This window comes from Rhincodon typus, chromosome 9, assembly GCF_021869965.1.
Source record: "Rhincodon typus isolate 14 chromosome 9, sRhiTyp1.1, whole genome shotgun sequence".
NCBI lineage: Eukaryota > Metazoa > Chordata > Chondrichthyes > Orectolobiformes > Rhincodontidae > Rhincodon > Rhincodon typus.
In genome coordinates, this window is record NC_063340.1 from 4,135,336 (window position 1) to 4,162,826 (window position 27,491).

The 27,491-nt window shown below is 41.6% G+C and overlaps 1 protein-coding gene across 4 annotated transcripts in view; it reads left to right on the top strand.

Annotated features, from left to right (window-relative positions):
• aplf (aprataxin and PNKP like factor) overlaps nt 1-23,064 on the top strand; it is a 229,812-nt gene extending 206,748 nt beyond the window's left edge. The window contains exons 12-14 of one of the 4 annotated variants that reach the window (XM_048601430.1): nt 1,536-1,622; nt 14,754-14,873; nt 22,851-23,064. In XM_048601430.1, the coding sequence (XP_048457387.1) occupies nt 1,536-1,622; nt 14,754-14,837 (171 nt within the window). In that variant the 3' untranslated portion in view covers nt 14,838-14,873; nt 22,851-23,064. Of the gene's footprint in view, nt 1-1,535; nt 2,045-14,753; nt 14,874-22,850 lie in introns of those variants that run through there. The other 3 variants (XM_048601433.1, XM_048601431.1, XM_020516088.2) reach the window with 3 other exon arrangements.
• The last annotated feature ends 4,427 nt before the right edge of the window (nt 23,065-27,491 follow it).

Sequence of the window (27,491 nt, forward strand, 5' to 3'; positions counted from 1 at the left end):
AGGACAAAGTTTTCAGAATTTTGCTTGTTGCTAGACAGCCATTAAGGAGTGATATTTCAGTTTCTTGATACCATTGCACTAATGAAAACAAGGGCATATTTCTGAGCTATGCAGCTGTCTTAGCAAGCTACACGTGGTAGCACGAGTCCTCAGGTTTTGGAAACTTAAGTGCAAAGTCCGATTTTTGTCTTTCATATAAAGAGGACCATAACAGCAAGTAAAGAGAGAGCCAAAACAAAAAGCAGCAGCGTTGAAGTTTATTGTGCAATTCATGTCCACATTTGTCAACTGATTCAGGCATGCCCACTGGAACTGAGTTCAACTACTCAGTAAAGTTTGCAAAACAGCTTTGCTTTGTAATGAAGAGGCAGTGAAGAATATATGTTTTTTGGCCAGAGTGCACCATCATGTGTTTGGATGCCTAATGCCTGTCACTATTCTGAAAGCACAGATGTGCTTCCTTCCAGCTGTCTGTCATTTTGAGTTCAGATATAAAGCAATAAAACAAATTTAAAGAAAAAATGTCTATGTGACTGACGTCGAAGTTCTGGTTCGATTGCAGAGATGCCCGCAAATTGCTGTAGTGTCAATGGAATTCCTGGAATCTGAAAGGGTTGTTCAGCCTTGTATGACTGAACTGCTTCAGATAGGAGCAGTGCACTCATGATGTTAATTTGAACTTCTGATCTTGGCAGCCATCCTTCCTCTGGCTGGTGTAGGTCTGACTACCTAACTGCCAAGGTGACTCTGAAACTAACCTCTGTGGGCTCTCTGCAGTCTGCACTTGATACAAGGGACCTTTGGCACTCCCCCACCAGCAACAGAATTTCTATTGGTCACCAGCTGGGTATGCATTTGTAACAGTACTGCTACTGAAGACAGGACTGATGCTGATGATGGTCCCGTAGATTAATGGGGTTTTAAAACTGATGGAAAGGTAAATGCAAATTGACTTAGGTGCTGGAAAATCACTATAAATGCTGAGTTTCGCATTGCAGTGGATAGAAATGTGTAAATTTTAAAAATGTTTCCACATTCAAACTTCACTATGTAGTGAATATCCCAGTAAAATACTACTTACATAGTCTTTTGCTGTCTGTCTCCCCAGTAAATCTGTCCCTTCCTGTTAACTAATGGAACTGCCCATTTTCTTCTCTGTGACAAGACTGTTTAGTTGTGTCAACGGAGGTATGGTGGAAAATCAAAGTGAAAAATTACCTTGGTATGACAAGCTCATGTTCCATCATTTAAAGGCAGTACTGTTGACTAGTGGTTGAATTTCTCTGTAATATGCACTGCTTCTAGATATACCAAAAATAGGTTAAAATCATAACACCTTTTTACCTTGTAGTTTGGATGTATATTTGAAATAATTATTTTTATAATGCCAAAGTTTGTTTATATGAAGCCGGCCTGGAAAATAATTAATGTACAGATTTGTCAATACAGTTTGCATTTAATTTTTTTGGTAACATGGAAATGGGTACTGCTAAGGAAACACATTTTACCAAAATGTTTCATCTTGCATTCATCAGGGCAATTTGCAAGAGATGTCAGTCATCATTAAGGAATCAACCAATCAGAGTCCACTTACCAACCAATCTGTATTCTCCTCTCATACCGTAAGTGTTGTTTTTCCTGTTGAATTGATCTTCTCGCCAATTGTCCTGATGAATGCATGTCAAAAAAAACTTCAACAAAACGTCTTTTTCAGCAAAGTACACGTCGTCTTGTTGGCTTGAGTTGCTGTATTGGCTGACTTCTGATATGAGGATGTGGTGGTTCATTGGCAATTTACTTATAAGTATCTACTATGTCGGTGACTACTGTCTGTTAGTTTTCAAGGTTACCATTCTGAGAGACACAATAGCCACTACAACCATCAGAGACACAAGTCATTCAAAATATCTTCTGAATTTCTCATCTTGCATTAATGTTCAGAATAAGAATTAAAATGTTTTTTGTAAATGGCTCATTCCATAACAGAATGATTATGTTTATCCCTTGTGTCTACTAATGCTTCCATTAAAGATTTTAATTGAAAGTCTTGGTCTCTTCCAAAGTGTAAATTTGGAATGAATATTTTTGCCAAGAACTCCTTCCCAAATTTCTCACCTTGCCTTAGGAAGAAATATGCTTACAGAATATTATTCTCAGCTTGCAGCATTTTCTATTCAGAAACTTCAAATTTTGAAATGTGAAAAATATGCAGCATGTTCATTAAAATAAAATTTGTTTTTTTTTTGTTTGTGGAGCAAGAGATTAATGTTCTAAAAAAAAACTGTGTGGAAGAATGACACTTGATCGCAAGAAGTAGAGGTGCAGGCTATTCAGCCCCTCGAGCCTGCTTTGATATTCTATGAAGAGGGCCTCAACTCCACATTCCAGTCTGCCCCAATGATTCTTGTCTCCTTTTATCAATCAAAAATCTGTTGAACTTAACCTTAAACATATGTCACTCCCCAAAGAGAGTGGAGACTGGGTAAGGGAATTGCACAGACTAATGCCTGCCTTAGAAAAGAAATCTTTCTCTCCTTAAAACTCCTAATTGTTAATGATCACCTACCACCACATTGGAGCAGTAAGTCTGCACCGTTCAATGTTGTTGATGTACATCTGGAACTAAAGGTCGGAGCCCACTTGGCCTTTGGGTGCATCGGTGCTGTAGTTGTTTCTGCAGCCCCCTCCCTGATCAGCCCTATAGCTGTTGCTCTGATCCCACCTCACTCAAAATGACACTTGATCTGCAATCTCTTGCCAGTTCTGTAAATGAGTTTTTTTTTTCAATGAAACAATTGTAGAAACTTAATTTGTAATCGTTTTTCCCATTGCTGTATTACTGAAACTAGCAACTATGTGCAGCGTCTCAAGATGGTGGCAGCATGGATGGTGAGAATGTTGCTGTATTGCAAAAGCAGCTAATACAGCCAATTATTAAACAGTGCCCCCAATTTTTAGTTTTTCCCCATAAGTGGAAACATGCTGTCTACATCCACCCTGTTAAATTCCCACACTCTTGTGCTTCAATAATTTCACCTCTTATTCCTAAATCAATCTTTGCTCATAAACTGACCCCTTCATCCCTAGCATCGGTCAAGTGAACCTTCTCTGAACTGCTTCTAATACCCTTAGAGTCTGTATCCTATCCCACTTTCCAGTACTTGGCCCACAGCCTTGGATGTTATGACATATACAAAATATAAAATGTACTTTTTAAAGATTGTAAGATTCCCCACCTTAACTACCCAACCTGGCAGGGCATTCCAGGCCCCCCTCACCCTTTGGGGTGTAGCAGATATTACCTCCAATCTCCTCTAAACCTCCTGCTTTTCACCTTAAAATTATGCCCCTTTATTATTAACCCTTCAACTTAGGAGAGCGGTGGCTTCTAATCCAGCCTGTCCGTACTCCTCATAATCCTCTACGCCTCAATCAGGTGCCTCCTCAGCCTTCTCTGCTCTAAAAACAGCGCCTCTACCTAGCTGAAATACTCCATTCCAGGCAACATCTAGGTGAATCTCCTTTACACTTCCTCTAGTGCAATCACATTCTATAGTGTGGAGACTAGAGCTTCACACATACCCCAGCTATGGCCGAACCAAAGTTTTGTACAGCCCCAACATGACCTCCCTGCTCTTGTAATCTATGTCACGACCGATGGAGTGTCCTGTGTGCCTTCTTAACCACCCCATCACTTTTTCTGTGGCCTTCAGGGATCTGTGGGCATGCACCCCAAGATTGCTCTGTTCCACTGAGCATCCTGGTGACCTGTCATTCATTGTGCACTCCCTTGTCTTTCCTTTTTAAATATGGAGATCAAAGCTAAGCACAGTCCTCCAAATGTGGTCTTACTAATGCCTAGTAGAACTCTAGAAACACTGATTTAAATTCCATTCCTCTTGCAATAGACATCAAGATTCCACTTGCCACTTTAGTCGCTTGCTGAACCTACACATAAATTTTGTGATTCAAAATTGCACCCCTTTTAGTGTTTTGCTGTATTCAAAATGATACTAGACTAAAGGCACACATGATGTTAGAACATAAGAAATAGGGGCAGGAGTAGGTCGTATAGCCCCTTGAGCCTGTTTCACCATTGTGTAAGATTATGCCTGATCTTCGGCCAATGACTGTTGATTTGAAGGGTAATTTTGTGACATTTGAAAACTTGACAGACTGACTCAAAGGCATTACAGTTAAGTGCAAGACCCACAAAGAAGATTAGTCACAAATGAATCTGATAAAGTAAATTAACGTTTAGCTCTAAGCTTGTGGCCCACAAAAAAATTTTTTTTTTTTTTTTTACAAATGGATATAACAGAAGGATTCAAATAAATTTACTTGATCTACTTTTCAGATGCTAATGCATTTATATTTGGAAATTCACACCCTGTGTCATACGGAGGCTGAAGGCCAAATCAGTTTGGAGTAATAGTTGAAATGATAAGATTAATAATCTTTAGATTCATAAATGATTGAAGTGTCCATTAGGATTGAAACTGTTTAGTTGATGAATACATTCAACTATCTTGTTTCTTGTAGGAGTTTCATTGGGATGTTTCGTTATATTATGATTGTAATACTGGACAAGTCATGTCCCAGAATTAAACCTGGCTTGGTAGATCATATATCTAACTTTTGCAGTTGGTTACCGTGACTATGTCACTGAAATATGTCTGCATGAGGCTGCAGTTGATTTTCAACAACAGATCACACATTTATTGCACACAAAATATCTTATCGATGCAATATTTAGAAAGATCTTAACATGAACTGCAAAACAAAGTTTCAAGCCATTTCCTATCATTATCCTTTTCAGGCTGCTCAATTTCAGAGAAATATACGTCTATCACAACTATTACATTTTTACCTGAACTGCTTAATTCATTTCCAATCCCGCTGGCATAAGCTTTTCACCAGTCTGATAGCCAAAACTTTCTAACAAATTGAAGACTTCAATACAAATTCTCCTAGCTTGGAAACTCTACAACTGATAACCCTTCAGTTGGAATGACTGGTTCCCCTCTCAAGAAAAAAACTGTTGTCCCTTGTGAACCGAACTCCTGATTCTGCTGAGCTGCTAGGAGAAAAAATAAGTTCTCTCTTCAGAATAGATTGAAGTCAAAAGCTAAACTCAGCCTCAAAATTAATAAAGGAACCCCAATTTTTAGAAATCCACTTCAAAAAAAATTAGAATTCTTTTGGCCTTTTACGTTGCCAGTGGGTTTCATTTTAGCCAAACTGAGAAATGTCAAACTCCCTGTTACTGCACGTGGATAATATACAAATTAAGAAGCAAAACGAGACTATTCAGCCCCTCGAGCCCTATTCCATCATCCAACAAAACCGTAACTAGGCTAATTACTTCAAGGTCTCAGCTTCCAGTGGCTTTTGAGAAGATGAATTCAAAAGACACTCGACCCTCTGGTGAGAAACAATTTCTCCTTATCTCTGTCTTAAGTGGGTGACCTCTTATTTTGAAACAGTGACCACTGGTACAGGAGTTTATCAGTTCTAAAATTGTTGCATCTCATGTCAATACATTGTGACATTTGAATGGAGCTCTGGCTCTGTTTTGGGGAGATTTGTCAGTCCAGAAGCTCTACTGGTGAATCATATTCAGCGCTAAAATGGTGTCTTTATAGATCTGGATCATATTTTCAGGTTTCCCACTGCCTTTTGTGCTCTTGAAAAGTCAACTTTTATGGCCAGATAATACTTCCATTGATTTTTCAGGCCATGTTCAGCGATAAAATATTTTAACATTTTCACAATGCTATTTTGCTGTAGACTTGTACATTAGCAACATCATTATCAAAACGTAAATCCAGATGTTGATAACATCCTACAGACCAGACAAGAATTGTAACTCAATAAGAAGTAATTGCTGTACCTCCAGGAATAACAATAAAATTCACCTCCCACACTACAATTTTTCGTTCCCACTAAAGCTGAACTTTTGCTCTGTTGAAAATTACTTAGGCTAAATTAATGGTGTGTTTTGTTTTGGTATTTGCAGTTCTAAGACTATTGCAATGTTTTCACTGGACTTCTTCAGTGGTAAGCTGATAATCTTTCAGCTCGGAACTGACAGTGCTGTGCTTCCAAACTACTGGAAGCAGTCAGATTGAAGGATTTGGAGTATTATCTACCAGTTCATTTCTTAACACTTGTTAATGGTTCCCAACTGGATAGCAAAACAAAATTGGTCGGCAGTACAGAATAAGTTCCTCCTAGGACAATTTGTTCTGGACGTGCTCAATATTTGCTTTCTGACATAAGTTCGATTGTTCACAGTTATTGGCCCTGTGATGTTTATATGTTGACAGGCTGTCAACCAGGAAGAAAATCAACTTAAATGTGTAAAGCGTCCTACATTTCCACTCTGGTTTAGAGTCACCTCTCACACATTAAGCCAGTTTAACAATTTGGATCAGGGCTTCTCAAAGCGGGATGTGAATCTCACGTGGAGTCACAAGCTAAATTTTGGCATTGTGAGCTTCAAGACAGCTATGGCGACTTGGAATTCTGTGTACCTCACACTCGCCCTGTTCTTGTATAACCTCTCTGTTATCCCCTATTTTCAAATGTCTTCTGCTCCCCCACCCCCTACCAACACACACACACACACACACACACACTCCGTCTGCACCCTCATCTCACAGTTGTCATTGAGATGTTGCAGGATGAAACAGTTGTTAAACTAACTACTTCTTTATATGGTGCCTGTCTGACTCAGTGGGTTGGTTTGTGGTGCAAATTGGTATCAACAGCATAGGTTTAATCCCCACACTGGCTAAAGTTATGGTGAAGGATTTCCCTCAACCTTTCTCACCTTGCCTGAGATGTGGTCACCGTTAGGTTAAACCACCACCACCAGTCCTCCCTCCCTTCTCACCCTCACTCTCTCTTTCTTACTATGGCAGCTTTACCAATCTCTGACTCTTCACTTTCAAGATCATGGACTCCACTGATATTTGCACCTACTTCTTCTACTGCCTCCTAGGAGATGCTGTCTTTCTTTCTGTTTCCCCATCTCCCCATTAACACTGTTGATGCGCTTTCTATATGCTCTAACTGGACAATCACATTTCTCTGGGGTGGACAATTCCATATCTCCATAATCATTGGAACAAAGAAATTTCTCCTAAATAGTTGACCTGAGACTTTTGACCCTGTGCTGTATTTTCCCAACCAGGAGAGAAATAGTTTTTTCAGCATCTACCCTGTCAACCTTCTTAAATATTTTATATGTTTAAATTAGAATACCACTATAGAGACTATAGGTACCATCAACTCAAACTTTCCTTGTGAGATAATCTTCCCAGGAATTAGTACACTCCCTCCCTAAGGCAAGTATATCCTATCTTTTACTGAGGGGACCAAAACTGTTCCCAGGATTCCAGGTATGTCCTCACTAATACCTTGTATAATTGTAGTAAGGCTTCCTGACTTACGCTAACAGCCCTTTGTGGCAAAGCTAACCTACTATTTGCCTTTCTAATTTCTTGCTATGCCTGCGTGTTACTTTTCTGTGATCAAGTACCAGGACCCCTCAGCTTCCTCTGAATGTAAACATTTCCTTCTTTCTACACCTGTACCTTCCTACCATCTGGAAGGACAAGGGCAGCAGATACATGGGAACACCACGCCCTGCCAGTTCCCCTCCAAGCCACTCACCATCCTGCCTTGGAAATAGATCGCTGTTCTTTCACTGTTGCTGGGTTAAAATCCTGGTACAACCCCCCTAATAGGATTGTCGTTGTCCTTACACCTTACGCAGTAGTAAAGAAAGCAGCTCACCACCACCTTCTCCAAAGGCAGTGAGGAATGGACAATAAATGCTGGTCCAGCCAGAGATGCCCGTATCCCATGAATGCATTGTAAAAAATGTTCAGTCTTTCCAGTGTTCAATTTAAGCGTTGAAATGTTTCACTGGCGCTGGATAAAGTTGAGTTCTTTTATTGTTCTAGAGACCCCACCTAATTACTCAAAGTTGACACTTTGGTAGAATGAAGAAAGTCTGGCACTCCGTGCGGACTGGTAACTCCGTGCTTTCAATATCAAACGAGTAGCTAGGGTCATACAGCACGGAAACAGACTCTTTGGTCTGACCAGTCCATGCCAAACATAATCCCAAACTAAACTAGTCCCACCTGACTGCTCCTGGCCCATTATCTCTCCAAACCTTTCCTATTCAAGTACTTATCCAAATGCCTTTTAAACGCTGTAATTGTACCTATGATTTGCAGATACCACCCAGTAGTGAGAATATCACAACCGGTATTATAGAAAAGGTGTAACTAACTGAAATATTGTGCAAGGCTACTTTGGTGCTGTGTAGTTTGTCTTGAATTGCTTTCATATTACTTTTTAATATATTTTCAAGCATTTTGCATATTTTTGTGGTGTTGGACATGACACTTTAAAAGCTTGTGAACTATAACATCTGGATCATTTTCACCCATCAGCACTGTTTCGATTAAAAATGGTCTGTCCTATAACATGATATTTATACAAATTATATGACAGTCTGATTTTGAGAACTAATCATTCACGTTCTCTCGTTTAAGGTACCGGTACTCGGACAAATCTTTGTATCATCGGCACAGTGGCTCAGTGCTTAGTATTGCTGTCTCACCGTGCCAAAGACCTGAGTTCAATTCTGCACTTGGGCGACTGTGTGAAGTTTGCATATTTTCTCTGTGTCTGTGTGGGTTTCCTCTGGGTGCTCCAGTTTCTTTCCCCAGTCCAAACATGTGCAGGTTACTTGGATTAGCCATGGTAAATTGCGCATAGTATCCAGGGATATGCAGCCTAGGTAGATTAGGGATGGGAGGTGTCTGGGTGGAATGCTCTTCGGAGGGTCATTGTGGACTTGATGGGCCAAATGGCCTGGTCCATGAATGTCAGTACCATTCATCCAAAACTTTCAGCACATCATTAACAGTTATGAACAGGAACTGTCCTAAGAAGTGACCTGTGGACATTATTACATTATGCTGATAGTACTGGGGCCAGATTTTAGTTTTCATCTCACATTCACATCACACATCAACGTTCACACAGATGGTGATTTTGAAATTTCTGCGCCGAACGGAATTTACAAAGTTTATACAATATTGGCAAAAGGCACGAGAGGGGGAGATGGTGAAACATCTTTTTATGTGGCAACGTCTGGAATTAGCTAGAAGTGCTGACTGAAAGGGCGGTGCAAGCAGGTTCAATAGTATTTATTTAAGAGAGAATTAGACAAATTCTTAACAAGGCGAGAAAAACTTGCAAGGCTATGGGGAAAGAGCAGGGTGTGGGATTAAACAAATAGCTTTTGAGGACCCAGCACAGATATGATGGGCTTCCTGTACTCCATGATTTGATAGTTTGTGTTTATTATATCTACTTACAACTGTACCTGTTTCTTCAAACTATGGCAATTCCATGCCAATCATAACACATTAAACATCATCATAGGCCTCCTACCCTCCCTCGACCGCTTCATCTCTAACTGCCGTCGAGACATCAATCGCCTCAACCTCCCCCGCAGAGCGTGTAGCCCTCCGCTCCAATTCCAACCTCACCATAAAACCCACGGACAAGGGAGGCGCAGTTGTAGTATGGCGCACTGACCTCTACATCGCCGAGGCCAGACGCCAACTCTCCGACACCACCTCCTACTGCCCCCTTGATCATGACCCCACCCCCGAGCACCAAACCATCATCTCCCAAACCATCCACAACCTCAACACCTCAGGTGACCTCCCACCCATGGCCTCCAACCTCATCGTTCCCCAACCCCACTCCACCCGCTTCTATCTCCTTCCCAAAATCCACAAACCTGACTGTCCTGGTCGACCCATTGTCCCCGCTTGCTCCTGCCCCACCGAACTTATCTCCACCTAGCATTTCTGATGAAGGGTCTAGGCCCGAACCGCCAGCTTTCCTGCTCCTATGATGCTGCTTGGCCTGCTGTGTTCATCCAGCTCTACACTTTGTTATCATAGGCCCCTAATTTGGTTCTTCATACGTCATCCTTTCATTGATATTCTCATTAGACCAAAGTCAATTTGATTTATGTGTCTCACAGAAAGAAGAAGATGGCATGATTAATGGTAGAATTTTTTTTGAAAACCCAGCTTTCTGTTCGCCATCACTCATTCAGTTCTGTCCTTGGACTGACAGTACAGCAGTGTCAGAAAGTCACACAGGAAAGAGACACGTGTACATATGAATGAACATACAAATTAGGAACCATTCGGCCCCTTGATCTGGCTCCACCATTCGATAAGATCATGGTGGATCTGAATATACCACATTCCTGCCTGCTGCACCCTCCCCCCACAACTATTCAAGAATCTAAACACCACTGCCTTAGAAATATTCAAAGTCTCTCGGTAGAATCTTGTCGGTGTCTGAACAACATGGTCTATGGTGAGATTTGTGGCAGAATCAGATGAAAAATCCAGCAACACCCATATGGCATTAGTTGGAAGTATCTCACTCCATCTTCCATGCTTTTGACAAGTGCCATGGTGAGATTTTTGTTAGGCAATGACAAACGGCCAATTAAGGGGGGTAATGGCTTGATTAACACCCTGATAACTGCCCAATTCGCCTCATTAATTTTCAGTTTCCTAGCTTACCAAACTCACCAAACAAGCTGGAGAAAACACCGTATGGAAGCCAGGGTGGTCATCCTGGGTGGATTCAATTTGCTGCTTGCTCTGAAGAATCTCCATGTTGGATACTGGGTGCCAACATCTCACTAACATCTCCATGGCCACTGGCTGTATGCACCCCATGTCCACATTGACATCTGATGTGCCAGTATCTATGAACCCTCATGGCGCATCTCCAATCCACTTACAGGACGCTTGTGCCCTTCAGTGCTGCACCTTGGCCTGCCGCAGTAATTCTCATTGTAACACTACAGCGAGGACACTGTGTGGTCAGGGACATACATCTAGCTCAGGGACCACACCAGGCTATATCTCTGAGCTGTTCACTTGCTTCTTAGTGCTCATTCAATCTGACCTGACCTGGATGCTCATGATATTTCCTGCCTTGCATTGCATTGCCTTTTTGCACATTGCCTCCTCAACAAGAGATACTGGGCTCATATTACAGCTGTCTTACCTTGCCATTCAGCATAGATGCAAGGATAGGAGGCTTGTCATAATTGTCAGCGGCTCTCAGTCAGGTCAAGGGGTAATAGCCTTTGGTCAAGGAGTCCTGGCACAGTTGGTCAAGGGCAGCCTCCAATACCAGTCCAGGGCTTGGACACAGTCGGTCAGCTGTTTGGGGTAATCAGAGTCAGAACAAGGATTAAGGAGCTGAACACAGAGCAGCATGCCACCTGTCTTGATTCTGGGTGCCTTATTGTGTTGTATTGCTGTTTTCCTCCTGGCATGAGAGTGGGGCAGGTATTAAGAGGGTTGAAAGGGAGTGGGCATAGCTGTTACTGTTGGTGCAGGTTGAGAAAGTATCCCAAGTGAGTGAGCAGGCAGCACAGAGGGTTAGTGGTGTTGTGGGTTAGGATGGGTGACAGTGAGTGGGAAGGGTGTAGCAGGTAATAGTGGGAGTGATCGAGCATGAGCCTTGGTGGGAGAGTGAGAGTGAGGGTGAGCTATCGGAGGGAAGATGGTGGCACTTACCCTGGCAGAGTGGAGAAGGTCATTGACCTTCTTCCTACAGGGCTGGGCACTGCTCCAGAGGCTGCACTGATCGGGTGGCAAACTTGGACCAGTCTGGGCATTGTCTGATGCCATGGTTTCCACTGCTGGTCCTGGGACAAGAGAAAGCCCTGGCTCTGCACCACCGTGTCCAGCAAGACATCCAGCACCCTGCTCCCATATTGGGGAACTGGTTTCCCCTCTGTCTGCCATGCCCAGGGCAAATGCAAGGAACTGTTCAGGGCAGCTCGGGACTGACAGGCCTTGTCCAGGTACATAATGGGCTTTTCTAAGATGGTATGGGTGCAAGAGGTGTCAGTGAATTCCGGAATACCAGCTGAGCAGTGAATTCTGAGAACGGCCCGTGTTAAGATGTGTCTGGAAATAGAGATGAGGTGCGCCATGGGCTGAGGCAGGTAGTTAATGAGCTGAGTTTGGTGGCATGCAGCAAGAAAAGTCACTGGGCCTAGTGGTGGAAATTCCTCAAAAAGACTCAACACAATAACAGTGTCCCCTAATTCTAGGTTCGCCCACATGAGCAGACATTCTCTCCACATGCACCCTGCCAAGACCCCTCAGGGTCTTATGTTTCAATTAAGACATCCTTTACTCTTTTAAACTCCAGTGGATACAAGCCCAGCTTGTCCAACCTTTCCTCATAAGGCAACCCACCCATCCCAGGTAATTGTTGAGTGAATATTCTCTTGAGGTACTTCCAATACATTTACAGCCATCCTTAAATGAGGAAACCAATATTATGCATTGTACTCCAGATATGACTTTGTCAATTCACTGTATACCTGCATTATCAACTTCTTACCTTTGTATTCAATTCCCCCTTGCAATGAATGATAACACTCTATTAATTTTGCTAATTGCTGACTGTACCTGCATACTAACCTTTTGTGATTCATGAGCTAGGCCACCTAGAACCAGTCATTCCATTGTAACTACTCACCTGCACATATATTCACAGAATCCCAATGGCTTAATTTAACAAACATTTAGAAGTTGATGAATTTCAAATAACGTTAGCCTGATATTTACCAAAAGCCTGCCTTTGTTTCTTGTATGGCAGGAGCTGCCTGGAATCAACTGGAATAAAATCCAATTCCCACTTCAGTCCCAGAAATGAAATATATAATCCTTGGATTTTAGTGAAAGCTGCAATTTCAAAGCAGATTTAGAATGCTGTGAATGAGGACAGAGTGCTTATGGCCTACAGCTACTTTCAGTATTTAACATGGCAGGTTTAGCTTTGGGATTATAATGAGTGAACCTAGAGGGCTGCACTGTGGTTCTAGTCTCGCCAATCCATGGATCACAGCACAGTATAAAAATAATTCTTCCAACTACCAAATGGGCAATTAAATACCTTATCAGTATCAGGATTTAACTAACAAGATCGATCAAGCAAGTTTCTAAATAAACACAATTATTAGTTGAACTGAAAACAAAAGTGCTGGAGCTCACAGTGGGTCAGGTCAGGCAGCATCCATAGAGAGGGAGCAAGCGAACGTTTCAAGTTTAGATGACACTTCATCAGCATCTGAAATAATTTGTTCCTACAATTATTGGTTTATCGTTAATGCAAAACTTATCGAATAAAGATGCAATAATTGGTTAACATACAGTCAGTAATATGGAAGTATCAATGTTTATCCCTCTAAGTATCCCCCAGACACACAGACAAACAAATGTGTTCTTCAGGAAAAGAAGAGGGAGAAAGCAGATTGCTGTGCAGACATCAGCTTTCTGAAAACATTTGACCAATGGTTTATTCTTAAGGGCAAAAGAGTAAAGTGTGGAATGTTCTAAAGTCTGATGTTAGGATGTTCTGGCACATAGAGTCATACAGCATGGAAACAGACCCTTTAGTTCAACTAGTCCACACCAACCATGTTCCCAAACCAAACTGGTCTCACTTGCCTGCATTTGGCCCATATCCCTTCAAATCTCTCCTATTCATGTACTTATCCAAATGTCTTTCTTAGTTATAACTGTACCTGCATCCAGCACTTGCTCAGGCAAGTCAATCCACACATGAATCACTCTCTGTGTTAAAAGGTTGCTCCTCGTCCTTTTTAGATCTTTCTGCTCTAACCTAAAAATATGCTCCCTAATTTTGAATGCCCCCACCTTAGGGAAAAGACCCTCGCTATTCACCTTATCTATGCCCCTCATGATTTTATAAACCTCAATAAAGTCACCCCTCATCCTGCTAACACTCCAGTGAAAAAGGCCCCAGTCTATCTTTATACCTCAAACCTTCCATTCCCGGCAACATTATATTACAGATACAGATTGGAAATTACAATTTTGAGGATTCCTCTCAGTTAGTCTTTCAGAAGAACAAATAAGTTTCTCTTTGAACTCAACAAGACACTTTTCTGAAATGAGAGAGATCAGATGGGCAGCTCTTTCTCTTAGACTTCTCATTGTCCAACCAAAGGCCAGTGAAAAACCAGGAACTTTCCAGTTCAGCCACCAGTCAAAACCGCCCCAGTAGAAACCAAACAGTTATCTCCGGCCAAGTGACTTCTAGGGAGCCTTGTCAAAAAAAAACTCCAGTGTTACTGTGGCCTTTCAAAAAACAAACACTGGCAGCATCTGTGGAGAGAGAAATGGAGTTAACATTTCAAGCCACAGTATGATTCCTTCAGAACTCCGGAGTGGCATTTGGACACAGAACCTTATGATTTATAGGCAAGTGTGCTACCAACACAGCCACAATATTAGGGTAGATAGGGCCAGAATTTAACAACCTATTTGAAAGACTGCATACCACTAACAGTGCTGTGCTCCCTACTGGAGTGGCAGCCTGATTTTTAAATATATTTTTATACTGCTTGAGAAGGGCATACTGACTGGTTGGAAACTTGACCCTGATTGGTAGAAATGTTTCCATGGGCAACGCATCAGTAGATGATGGAGGACAGTTAACTGCCAAGTTTTGTTTTAATTTAAATCTGGCAAGTTGACTCTGATTGGTTAAGGCATTGCCCTGAGAAATCTGTAGCTGCCAACTATTTTGTTGAGTTGAAGAGGGCTCATGGTGTGGATATTTTCTTTCTGTCTGCAAAGAACATCAAATCCCATTCATTCAATTTGCCCAACGGAGCAAATTCGAGATGTTTCTGGATCAGCACAGAGGGAGGAGGGTGTTAACAGACTCAAAGGAATGACAGACACAAGAGTACAAAGGTATGTTTCATCTTTGGTTCTCCGTTATGGAAGAAATGGAAGTATAACAAGTTCACTCCTCTTGTTTCTTTGAATACTCTACCACATATCGTCAAAATTTCCTTGACATCCATATTGAAAGGGAGGGCAGAAATGTTTAGACTTCATTCTGTCTCATACTCAAATACTGCATTCATTGACTGTCTTTTTGCATCCCAGTTTAATGTAGCTCATGTCAACTCTGCTTAGTTTCAAACTAATTAACTAGCAAACGGCCTCATCTGGGAAGATAATGCCAGGGTAAACGTCTATAAGTAAGGGTGCTTGTGGTGTAGTGACAATGTCCCACCTCTGGGACATGAAGCCTGTGTTCACATTCCCACCTGCTCCAGAGATGTGGCATAACATGGCCAGACAGGTTGATTAGAAAATATCGAAAAGTCTATAACTTGACGACTGCGAGTAGCTGACATACAAAAGAGGCATAATCTTTAGTCCCAATTTTTAGTCAAAATCTTGGCAGATATGTGACTATCAAAGTGGGCTGGTTTCCACTGCAGGGATTTGCAAAAATCTTTTTGAAATGCTACAAAGTTAATCTAGAAATTCTTTCATAAGGGAATGTTGTTGCAATGTGTGCCAGCTTGGCTTATGTTCGTGACGTTTGCCGGGTTAACACATCATCCTTTACAGTGACTGCAAATAAGAAGTTTCTTTAGACACACTGTTTGTTAGAAGTGTGAGTGAGAGAGTAACAATAAATCAGAAAGAAAGGAAGCAAGTCAGCACAATGTCAGCGCGGAAAGCAGAGTTATTAACCTGAAGGAGACATGGAGAGGCCATTGTCTAAGCTAATCTCTGCCTTGCTGAATTTGATGGTGGCAACAATCTGCCAATTTATCATGTAAAGAGAAAAAATAAGTCAGACAAATATTTGGAGATATACCTGATCTGGAAGTTTTTTTTTGGTGTGTCATAAGTGCACAATCTTGCAGAAAAGTGACCAGAGTTTGTGCTCGAGTGACATTAGTGTTACTTTGCTAAGTTCTTACATCTGAGACCATTATAAACTACATTATAAATTAATGTTACAGCAATGGTGACAAAACACATGCAAAAGTCAAAGCACAGTATTGACTTTAGGGTAATGCAAGGTTCAGTGATGTGGGAGTATCGGAAGCAGAACATGTGCTAACAATTTGGTCACCATTTAAAGTTAATAATTTGCTTTATGTGTTTGCATTATAAGCTCCACATTTGTAATACTTCTGTTTGATGGTACTTCAGGATGCATGTTTATGCTTCAACACCCTGGATAGATCACTGTGAACATCACTATTAGTATCACTGTACATCATCAAGGCAATTTGAAACTCTCATTATTTCTTCCTTGTTTGGAAAAGGCAGAGCATTGTGACTTGGGAATACAAGGCTGCATGCCCAATGTTACGACTTTTTCTCTCTTCGACTAAGTCCCTGCCATCCCATTTACATCAGCTGCCTTGAAATAAAACTAGGCAGCAATTTCCAATGCAGCAGCTAGTCCTTTATATCCTCGACCACCCTCCCAAATAGTTGTGTCTGGATAACGGGTCATCATTAATTGGTGCATTCTCCAAGACAACACCTCTACGATTCTGAGCCCACTTGCCAATCAAACAGCACTCTCCTCTCATGCTGTATAAATGTCATTTTCCCTTTAGTTTGGTATTTCTTGTGAATTGTCCTGAATATTGCAAGATGAAAAATATCAATAAAATGTATCTTCTTTCAGCAACACTCTGAGTTCTGGAGAAAAGCAAGCGCCCATACACAATAATTTTTAACACCAGCTGACCTTTAAATCAGGCAAAGGGCCATTTGACTGGAAACATTAACTCTGAGTCTCTCTCTATAGATTGTGCCTGTCCTGCTGCGTTTCTCCAGCAATTTCTGTTTTTTATCTCAGATCTCCGGCATCCACAGTATTTCATGTTGGGAATGTGAAAAGTGAGTTCTAAATTGAAAAATTAAGTTTGGATTTGAATGTCTGAAAATGATGATGAATTGAATGCAATTACTTCATGAATTACATGTGAAATATAGCACAGCTTGTGAGTTAAACTTGGCATTTTATTAATTACAAACAATAATATTATTGCTAACTCTAAATGGCTTGCAGGTGTAAAAAATAAATTAGAATCTGTTGAGCAATCTAATTGGTAGGAAGTAGCCTACATAAAGCACCTAATGCCTCCTAAGTATTACTTGTCCTCTTGCCCTTAGGTAGTCCTTAGAAGCAAAATTAATTTTGGTTTGAATAAATTTCATCTGTGTTATTAGCCACCATTAAAACTGATCTAAATTAAAGTAAAATATCGGAATACACAATTCTTCGCTAATGGAAAACATAAGGTATATTCTATAAGGTAAACTCTCATGCATTAAGGGAACACAGATGAATAACAATTGCTGATTCTCCACCTCAGCCACTACCATAAACATTCACTCCCTTCACCACCAACGCTCAGCAACAGCAGTGTAGACTGTCTAGATGATGCACTGTCTCAAGGCTCCTCTAACAGCAACTTCTAAGCCCACAAATTTTAACACCTGGAAGGATAAGGGCAACAGATACACAGGAACACCATCACCTGCAAGTTCCCCTCTTAGTCACTCATCATCCTGACATATATCACCATTCCTTCAGTGTCGCTGGATTGAAATCCTTGAACTTCCTTCCTTACAGCACTGTGGATGCTACAAATTGAAATTGTTATGCTTTGGATAGAGCTAAATAATACCAGAACCAGGGGGAGATGATGGCCTAGTGGTATTATTGCTGGACTATTAATCCAGAGACTCAGATAACATTCTGGGACCCAGGTTCGAATCCTGCCATGGCAGCTGGTGGAATTTGAATTCAATAAAATATCTGGAATTAAGAATCTAATGATGACCATGAATACATTATCGATTGTTGGGAAAAACTCATCTGGTTCACTAATGTCCTTTAGGGAAGGAAACTACTATCCTTACTAGGTTTGGCCTACATGTGACTCCAGACCCACAGCAATGTGGTTGACTCTTAACTGCCCTCTGGGCAATTAGGGATGGACAATAAATGCGGTCTAGTCACCTGAGCGAATAAAGAAAAAAAACCCACTGATCAGACTGTAGCTCAGTCTTCCTGTCCTATAGTACCAGATACAAAGTTTAATCAGAGTAAGAAGCTCCAAGACTGTCAATGCTGTGGGCCCCCTTGCAAACTGGTGCAAAACAAAAGGCTGTATTGTTTGCAACAGCACAGTGTGGAGCTGGAGGAACACAGCGGGCCAGGCAGCATCAGAGGATCTGCAGTTCTTGCTATCGCTGTATCATTTGCATCGATTTTCAACCAGATGTGTGGAGTGGATGATCCATCTCAGCCTCCTTCTGAGTCCCCACTGTCACAGATGCCAATTTTCAGCCAATTCGATCCACTCCATGTGATGTTAAGAAACAGCTGAATTCACAGGATCCTGCAAAGGCTATGGACCCGACAACATTCTGGCAGTAGTACTGAAGACTTGTGCTCCAGAACTTGCTGCTCCCCGAGCCAAGCTGTTCCAGTACATTTACAACACTGGTATCTACCCGACCAGGTATGTCCTGCACACAGAAAGCAGGACAAATCCAACCCGGCCAAATCCAACCCGGCCAATTACTATTGCATCCGTCTACTCTCGATCATCAGCAAAGTGTTAGAAGGGGTTAGCAACAGTGCTGGGCTCATTGATGCTCAGTTTGTGTTCTGCCAGGATCATCACTTCCACCTCCCCTCCTGTGAAAGCTGGGGATGTTTGGCAATGACTGCACAATATACAGAACTATTCACAACTTTTCAGATATGCAAGTAGTTCACAATCCCATACAGCAAGACCTGAGAAACATTCAGACTTGGGCTGATAAGTTGTAACATTCGTGCTACACAAATGCCAGACAATGACCATCTCCAACAACTGGAAGTCTCACCAATACCCCAAGATGTTCAATGGCATTGCCATCGTTAAATCTGCTGAGGTCCATGTTACAGCCATATCCCTGGATTATCTTTACACCCAGAAATGTTTTGATCTCTGCGTGTCTGTGTCCCTGTGTCTGTGTGCGTGTGTTTGAGAGAGTGTGTGCATGTGACTGTATGTGTGTGTGAGTGTGCGTGTATGTGCTTATGCATATCTGCGTGTGTTTGAGAGCGTGTGCATGTGAGTGTGTGTGTATGTGTTTGTGCATATCTCTGTGTGTTTGAGAGAGTGTGTGCATGTGAGTGTGTGTGTCTGTGTGTGTGTCTTTGTGTATGAGTGTGTGTTTGAGAGAGTGTGTGCAAGTGAGTGTTTGTGTGTCTGTGTGTGTCATGTATGTATGTGTGTTTGAGAGAGTGTGTGCATGTGAGTGTGTGTGTGTGTCTGTGTGTGTGTCGTTGTGTATGTGTGTGTTTGAGAGAGTGTGTGCATGTGAGTGTGTGTGTTAATCTGTGTGTCTGAGGGAGTGTGTATGAGTGTGTGTGTGTGTGAGGGTGTGGGTGTGCCTATGTGTGTGAGGGAGCATGTGTGTGAGCACGTGTGTGAGTGAGAGATTGTGTGTTTGTGAGAGTGAGCATGCATGTGAGAAAGAACATGTGTGAGAGTGAGCATGCGAGTGAGTGTGTGTGCGAGAGTGAGCATGTATGTGTGTGTGTGTGAGAGAGAGAATGAGAGAATGAGAGAGCATGTGTCTGTCAGAATGAGTGTGTGTGTGAGAGAGTGAGCATGTGTGTGACAGTGAAAGTGAACACCTGTGTGTGAGAAAGGGAGAGTAAATGTGTGTCTATCAGAGAGTTTGTGTGTGAATGAGAGAGAAAGTGAGTGTGTGAGAATGAACATATGTGAGAGATAGTGTGTGTGTGAGAGAAAGTGAACCTGTGTCTGTGAGAGAGAGTGTGTGTGTGTAAAAGAGCGAGAGAGTGGGAAGAGCCCAGCCCAGCATAATCTGACCACATGCCACTCCTGATGGAAATCCTGCTGCATGAAGGGTAAAAGATTTGTGCAGGCTTTTTGCAATAATGATTGATGATTGTTGTGTTAAACCAAAATATTGATTGCAGATGCTGCCCTGACTTAAATAGCTTTCTAAATCCCGGCTTGTGAGGAATGACTATTGTTAAGGTTTAGCTTGAACATGCTTACACTGCACAGAAAGCTTTAACTCAACATTGATCTCCCTTGTTATGACCAACATGTTTTAAAATCTGTTATTTGTTACGCCTGTCTAACACTTCACTGTTAAAACTACTTCATTGCACTTTGCAGCACACAGTCAATCCACACAAAGACAAGCAGCAAACAACACTGAAAGGTACATGAACAGCTGACATTTTTACAGATGTTCCTTCTCCAGTTTGGGAGGGTTCTTGGGCAAGAGATTCCCACGGGTCAGTGGAGAGGCTGCACTATTTCAAGCAGGCTTTGCAGATGCAGATGAAAGGGTTCCTCTGTCCTCCTGGTAACCATTTTCCAAGGGAATGCTTTGAGTAGAGAGCTTATTTTAGGAGTCTCATCGCAAAGGGTTGTGTGAAATTGAAACTCTCTGTCTTAGAAGGTGGTGGAGGATGGGTCTAAACCTGAAACGTCGGCTTTCCTGTTCCTCTGATGCTGCCTGACCTGCTGTGTTCCTCCAGCTTGACTCTAACACCAGCGTCTGCAGTTCTTGCTATCTCCTGGTGTAGGTAGGGACTAGCTGACCAGTATGTACACAGTGGGCCAAAGAGCCTCATCCTATGCTGTAAAACTCTATGACTGTAAGACTGTGCAATGGGATTGTCATAGAGGTTATAGTTCAGACATCCAGGTTCAGACAGGGGCCAGAGAGGGAGAGGAGCGCGGGAAAGATGGGGAGAGGGATGGGCGAACGTTCGGGAGGAATGTGGCTTCAAATTCCTTCAACCAAGCTGGGGGTATTTAAATTTGATTTTAAAAATCTATAATCAAAGTGAGCCCCAGTGATTATGACTAAGACAGCTATCATTGTCTGTTGTAGAAACCCATCTGATTCATTAATGTCCTTTCGGGAAGGAAATCTGCCATTCTTACCTGATCTAGCCTGCATGTGACTCCAGACCCACAGTAGTGTGTCTTAACTGCTCTCTAGGGCAATTATAAATGGGTAATAAATGTTGGCCCCATCAGCGATGACCACATTCCACAAAATCACTTTTTAACACGGACAACACCTCCCTCCTAATCACTAAAGTCCAGAAAATTAATTGGTGGGAACATTCCAGTTTCATTACACACAGAGAGACATTAATTGTCACCAGTTTAAATTAATTACACTTCTGTGCCATAGATGGGGACAAATCAAAGGTTTGACAGCACGTAGCGAGCAGAAAGCCGCCCAGTTTATATTTGAAAATTATCAGCTTATCTAACATTTCATATGCAGAAGATAAATCAGAGATTTAATGGCTTGAAGCAAATGATTTTTGCCTTTTATGTAGCTCTACAGCATTCATACGGTCTACTGTACATTAGAGATATGTTCCTTGGCTGAATACACCAATGAGAAGGGTGTGAAACAGTGAAATGATTTATTGTCTGCTTGTGGCTATAATCTAAAGGCCCTTTCTGTGGGCTGCAAAGACAGATGCACAACAATGGATGTAGATTTCCTGAATGGAACTGAATTTACACCTAACCATTTGAGAACAGCATGATGTTTCGAAACGACTCTTTTAGAAATTAGAAATAAATTTCTCCCCCCCCACCGGAGATTTGTGCTCTCAATATTATGAAGACATCACACTGAGTTCCATTAATAATGGGAAGGCTTCTATGATTGCATTTCTGTTTTGCTTGCAATGGTTATTTGTTTGCTTCAAATAACATTTTTTACAAAAGAATGTGATGTAAGTTTTCCATTTTTCCAGGCCCAGATTATCACTGCTTGTTTTATACCAAATTTTAATGCTCATCCAGATTCCCAGGAAATTTCAGGTGCAATTTGGGAAGTGGTGGTATTGTGGCAATCTAACTGGATCACTAAACCAAAAGCCCAGGCTAATACTGTGGGGGCATGGGTTTAAATCCCACCATGGCAGATTGTTGAAATTTGAACTCAATAAATAAATCCAGAATCAAAGCAAAGCCTGTCCGGTAGTAACTGTGAATCCATTGTTGATTGTCAGGAAAAACCCATCTGGTTCACTAATGTCTTTCAGGGAAGGAAACTGCCGTCCTTACCTGGTCTGGTCTACATGTGACTCCAGACCTACAGCAATGTGGTTGATTCTTAACTGCCCTCTGAAATAGCCCTAGCGAGCCACACGGTTCAAGGCAGTTAGGAATGGGCATCAAAAGCTGGCCTTGCCCAGTGACGCCCACACCTAATGAAACAGTAAAGCTATAAAAACTTCTTTAACTTTCCAGTTACGATAGCTGAAGAAATTCTTGGCCATTGAGTACACGGCCTCATTCCAGATCAGGGAGACCTGGAATGGCCCCCCCACACCTAGAAGGACAAGGGCAGCAGATGCAGGGGAATACCCTCCCTTCGACTACCCCTCCAAGTCACTCACCATCCTGACTTGGAAATACATCGCCCTTCCCTCAGTGTCGCTGGGTCACAATCCTGGAATTCCCTCCCCGAGGGCACTTTGGAAGACCCTGAACAAATGACCTCCAGTGTTTCAAGACGACAGCTCACCGCCACCTTCTCAAGGGGCAACTGGAGATGGGCAATAAATGCTGGGCCAAACCAGCGACACCCACATCCCGAGAGTGAATAACAAAAGTATAGCAAGTGATTAGGAAAGCAAATGGAGTGTTGACCTTTATTGCAAGAGGGATGGAGTATAAAAGTTAGGAAGCCTTTCTACAACTGTACATTAGTGTGAATGCACTCGAAGGCCTTTGAACAGTTCTAATCTCCTTAAAGAAAACTTGTAATTTTATATCTGCTCTGTGCTTATTCATTTGGTTGGCTGACCTTGCTTTTTTTTTGCAGTGAGTGAGATGGGCACACTTGTCTTTATAACCCAAGACGGTGGCAATGGACACAACTTAAGGATTTGCTGGGTCACTTCAAAGAACATTCGTGAGTGGGTGCTATCTTGTAAATTGGGAAGTGGTTGTAATCTTCCTTCCTCGCAGGATATTGCCGTGCAACCTATTTCTATAGCAACTGGCCATCCCATCATTCCAAGTACTGTGTCGCTCTATAACATAAGACAAAATGCTGTAGGTACTGGAAATACGAAATACAAACAGGAGAGTGTCACATTGCTCTTGAGGCATTAACCCTCTTTTTGTCTCTTGCAGATGCTGCCAGATCTGCTGAGTATTTCCAACAGTTTAGTTTTCTGTCATGTCGCTTTATGGGTTGGAGATTGTATGCTTTTTGTGTCAGGACGTTGCAAATGGTGTTGTGGGTTACTAATGTAGGGGATAGGGTGAGAGAAAGTGTCATTTTCTGCTTTATTCCACTTCGGGAATGCCTGAAAATTCAGGGAGAAACAGGGAATACTCAAACAAGAAGGATCACTTTACTTCCTTCTATTTCTCTTTTCCCATTCAAAATATTTTGTGTTCTCCCTTTGCCCCTTTTCACTTTGCTGTCGCAATGTTACTAGAGAGCTCATCTCGAGGTCTGTTGCTCAAAGTTTTCCTTTCTTCATATCATGGCATGCTCCCATATACTCCAAGGAGCCTTGTTTGCCCACAAAAATAATGCATGAATTCTGCCCCAGGCAGTTAATCAAACATATGTTATTCTTCCATGTGTATCATTGGCAAGGATAGCAGCTGTTGCACGCCCCTAATTGCCCTTGGACTTGCTTCCAAGGACTGTGTCAGAGAGCAGTTAAGATTCATTCCCATTTCCATATGACTTGGAGTCACATGTAGGCCAGCATATTGTTTTTCCCTGGAGAACAATAGTGAATCAAATGAATTAAAGTGATATGCAAACGAAATAAGAGAAGCATTTTTCACACAGCGAGTAGTTAGGGTCTGGAATGCATTGCCTGGAAATGTGGTGGAGGCAGGTTGAATTGAGGCATTCAAGAGGGAGATTGGATGGTTAATTGGTTAGAAATGGTGTGCAGGGATATGGAGAAAAGGTGGGAGATGGGCACAAGGGAACAGAACAGGTGCATGCACGATGGGCCGAATAGTCTCCTTCTGCATCATAACAGACCTATGATTCTGAATCAGATTGTTTTTCTCAACAGTCAATGATCGAGACATCTTTAATCCATGAGGTTTATATTCCAGATTAAATAATTTAATTTAAATTCCACCTGCTGCCACATGCGATTTGAACCCAGAGCTAAAGCTGGCCCTTGGGGACGGTTGTCATATAATGGTAGTGCCTTTACCTCTGGACTAGAAGGCCTAGTTTCAAGTCCCTCCTGCTCCAGCAGCCTGTACTAACATCTCTGAACAGGTTGATTAGAAAATATCTTAAACTGACCTTTAGATTACTAGCCCAGTGACAATGTGTAGGTGCCGGTGTTGGGCTGGGGTGGACAAAGTCAGAAGTGACATGACACCAGGTTATAGTCCAACAGATTTATCTGAAATCACAAGCTTTCGGAGCAGCTGTTGGACTATAATCTGGTGTTGTGTGACTTCTGAGTTAGCCTAGTGACAGTGTTACTGTCTCCACAGAAATGTCTCCTAAAATATATATAAGCTGTGCTTGCTGGTATCCAGGAGAATCTGCACTAGCAGCAATATCTCTTATAAAAACATTTTAACAAAATCTACTAATAAGAAGAATTTTAATGCAACTATACATCAGTGTTAAAGTGTTGAAAAAGTTTTTAATTTTTAAAAATCAGCCTAATGTTGTGTGCATGTTTAGCAGCGAGCAATCATCATTGGAGCAATGGTGACAGTTGACTCCTCGATATAATGTAGCTTCCGATTGAACATCAACATGAAAACTCTATTTTGAAAAAGATTTTATTTTCTAGTAGAGCACCTGGTTTTCCTAAATCCTCCTTTTCTTTTATATAACTATGTATAAATATATATATATTGAGTTCTGAAGAAGGGTCACTGGACTTGAAATGTTACGTCAGTTTTCTCTCCGCTGATACTGCCAGACATGCTGAGGTTCTCCAGCAATTTCTACTTTTGTTTGTTTCAGATCTCCAGCATCTCCAGTTCGTTTATATATATGCATATGTATGTGTGTATGTGTATACATGTGTGCGTGTGTATAGGTGTGTGTGTGTGTGTGTGCGTGTGTGTATGTGTGCGTATGTGTGTGTGTATGTGTATATGTGTGTGTATGTATGTGTGTCTTTGTGTGTGTGTATATATGTATATGTGTGTGTGCGTGTGTGTGTGTATGCGTGTATATGTATGTTTGAGGACTGCCAGAGTCATAAAGTCATACAGCCTGGAAACAGACCCTTTAGTCCAATTCATCCATGCCGACCAAGTTTCCCAACTAAACCATTTACCTGTGTTTGGCCCATATCCCTCTAAACCCTTCCTATTCGTGTACCTGTCCAAATGTTATTTAAATGTTATAATTGTACCAGCCTCCACCACTTCCTCTGGCAGCTTATTTCATACACACACCACTCTCTGTATGAAAAAGTTGCCTCTCAGGTCGCTTATAAATCTTTCTCCTCTCACCTTAAAAATATGCCATCTTAATTTGGACTCCCGTACCCTAGGGAAAAAATCCTTGCTATTCACCTTATCTATGTTCCTCATGATATTATAAATCTCTATAGAGTCACCCCTCAACCTCCTACACTTCAGTGAAGCAAGTCCCAGCCTATTTTTATAACTCAAACCCTCCATTCCCTGCAAAACCCCGGTAAATCCTTTCTCACCCTCTCCTATAGCAGGCCAACTAAACATTTCGGCCATTGTGCCATTTCCATTTGCATTGGGTAGGAGTTTGTGCAGCTTGTTCATTGCACTCAGTAGGTTGAGAGCAGTTCAGTTTAGCATCATTGGCCTGTGTATAGCCTGGAAACCTGGTGTTTAATTTCATTCCTCGCCAAGTATATGTCTTGCCTTCTCCTCACAGTTCCATGGACACCAACTGTTATTTGGGAGCTTGCCTAACAGGCCATTATCCACTTTTGTTGCTTATCATTTTTGATGGTGTTCAACTACGATGTGAAAGAAAAAGCAGATGAACCTCATGCTTATTTCAATTGATGTCCTCACATATCATTTGTAATATGAAGTGTTGCATGCTGCCAAGAGACAGAGATGTGGCTAAATACCCTGAACCGAAGTATAGGTAAAGAATGGAAAATATACTGCATAGGCATCATTCCACATGCAAAGGGACATTTATCCCTTAGTTTAGGGCAATAGTTTATGAAATGAATTGAAAGTGGATTATTTATTGTGAGCTATACAAAGCATTTCTTTCAACAATATCCTCTGCTAGTTGTGCATTGAACTTTTTTGGCTCTCCATTTCAGCTCTTAATGGAGATGAACTTGCGACATAAGACTGTTGGCACTAAGAGTGTTGATGAAATGTAGCGAAGTACATGTGGAGCTGTGAATCAATTCAACTATTCATCCTCAAACTACATTTCACACAGGGACAGTTCTATCTTCTTGGTTTAGAGCTTTGTCGGTTGGAAGAAATGTCAGGTATTTCCAAATGCATTGTGCTTGATTAACTTTGAAAAAAGCAAATGACCATATTTCTAATGTGCGTTTCTGGTTGAAAAGAAAATACCCACAATGGATATTCAGGAGAATGACAAGTGAGTTATTCTGAAAATTCTGAACACCATACACAAAAATCGAGGGTGACTCCAGTGCAGTACAGAGGGAGTGCTGCTCTGTCAAAGAGCCTGTCTTCTGCATGAGCCCCCAGTTGATTTGTCAAGTAGATCCAAAGGATTGCTTAGTACTGTTTCAAAGAGGAACAACAGCATTCTCTGCCCCCAAACACCACCCCCCCACTCCAGTTCTGGTCAATACTTATCCCTCAATCAAGCTATATAGATAAAAAGCTACAAGTTTATTATCATAAAAACCAAAAGAACTGCGGATGCTGTAAATCAGGAACAAAAACAAAGTTGCTGGAAAAGCACAGCAGGTCTGGCAGCATCTGTGAAGGAGAAAATGGAGTTAATGTTTCAGGTCCGGTGATCCTTCCTCAGAACATTAAGTTTGTGCAGCTTGTCCACTGCACTCTCAGTAGGTTGAGAGCAGTTCAGCATAAGTTCATTATCATGCTTGTTATGGACCAGACCAGATCCCCTCAAAATATTTTAAGGAGGTAGCCTAGACCCTAACTTTTTCTTATTTTAAAGGCAGCTTGAAGTGCATGTCCAGATGCGATGCGACTGGTCAAACTACTCAATGTTAAGCAAAACACAATTTATTTAAACACTGTAGTTAAAATACAAACAAAAGAAAGAGGAATCTAGAATAATTTAACTCTTGTAAAACTTAACCAAATAATAGATACAGTACGTGTTACCAATGAACTGTTCCAATATAGTAACATCACATAAACATACCCCTTGACAAAAAGGTAAATTCAGACACAGATTCTTGCATGCAGTTCTCCAATCCAGGAGGAAACAACATCAAGAGAGATTTCAGAGAAAGTAGCAGTTAGGGATCATTCACTGAAGCTTTCCACTCTT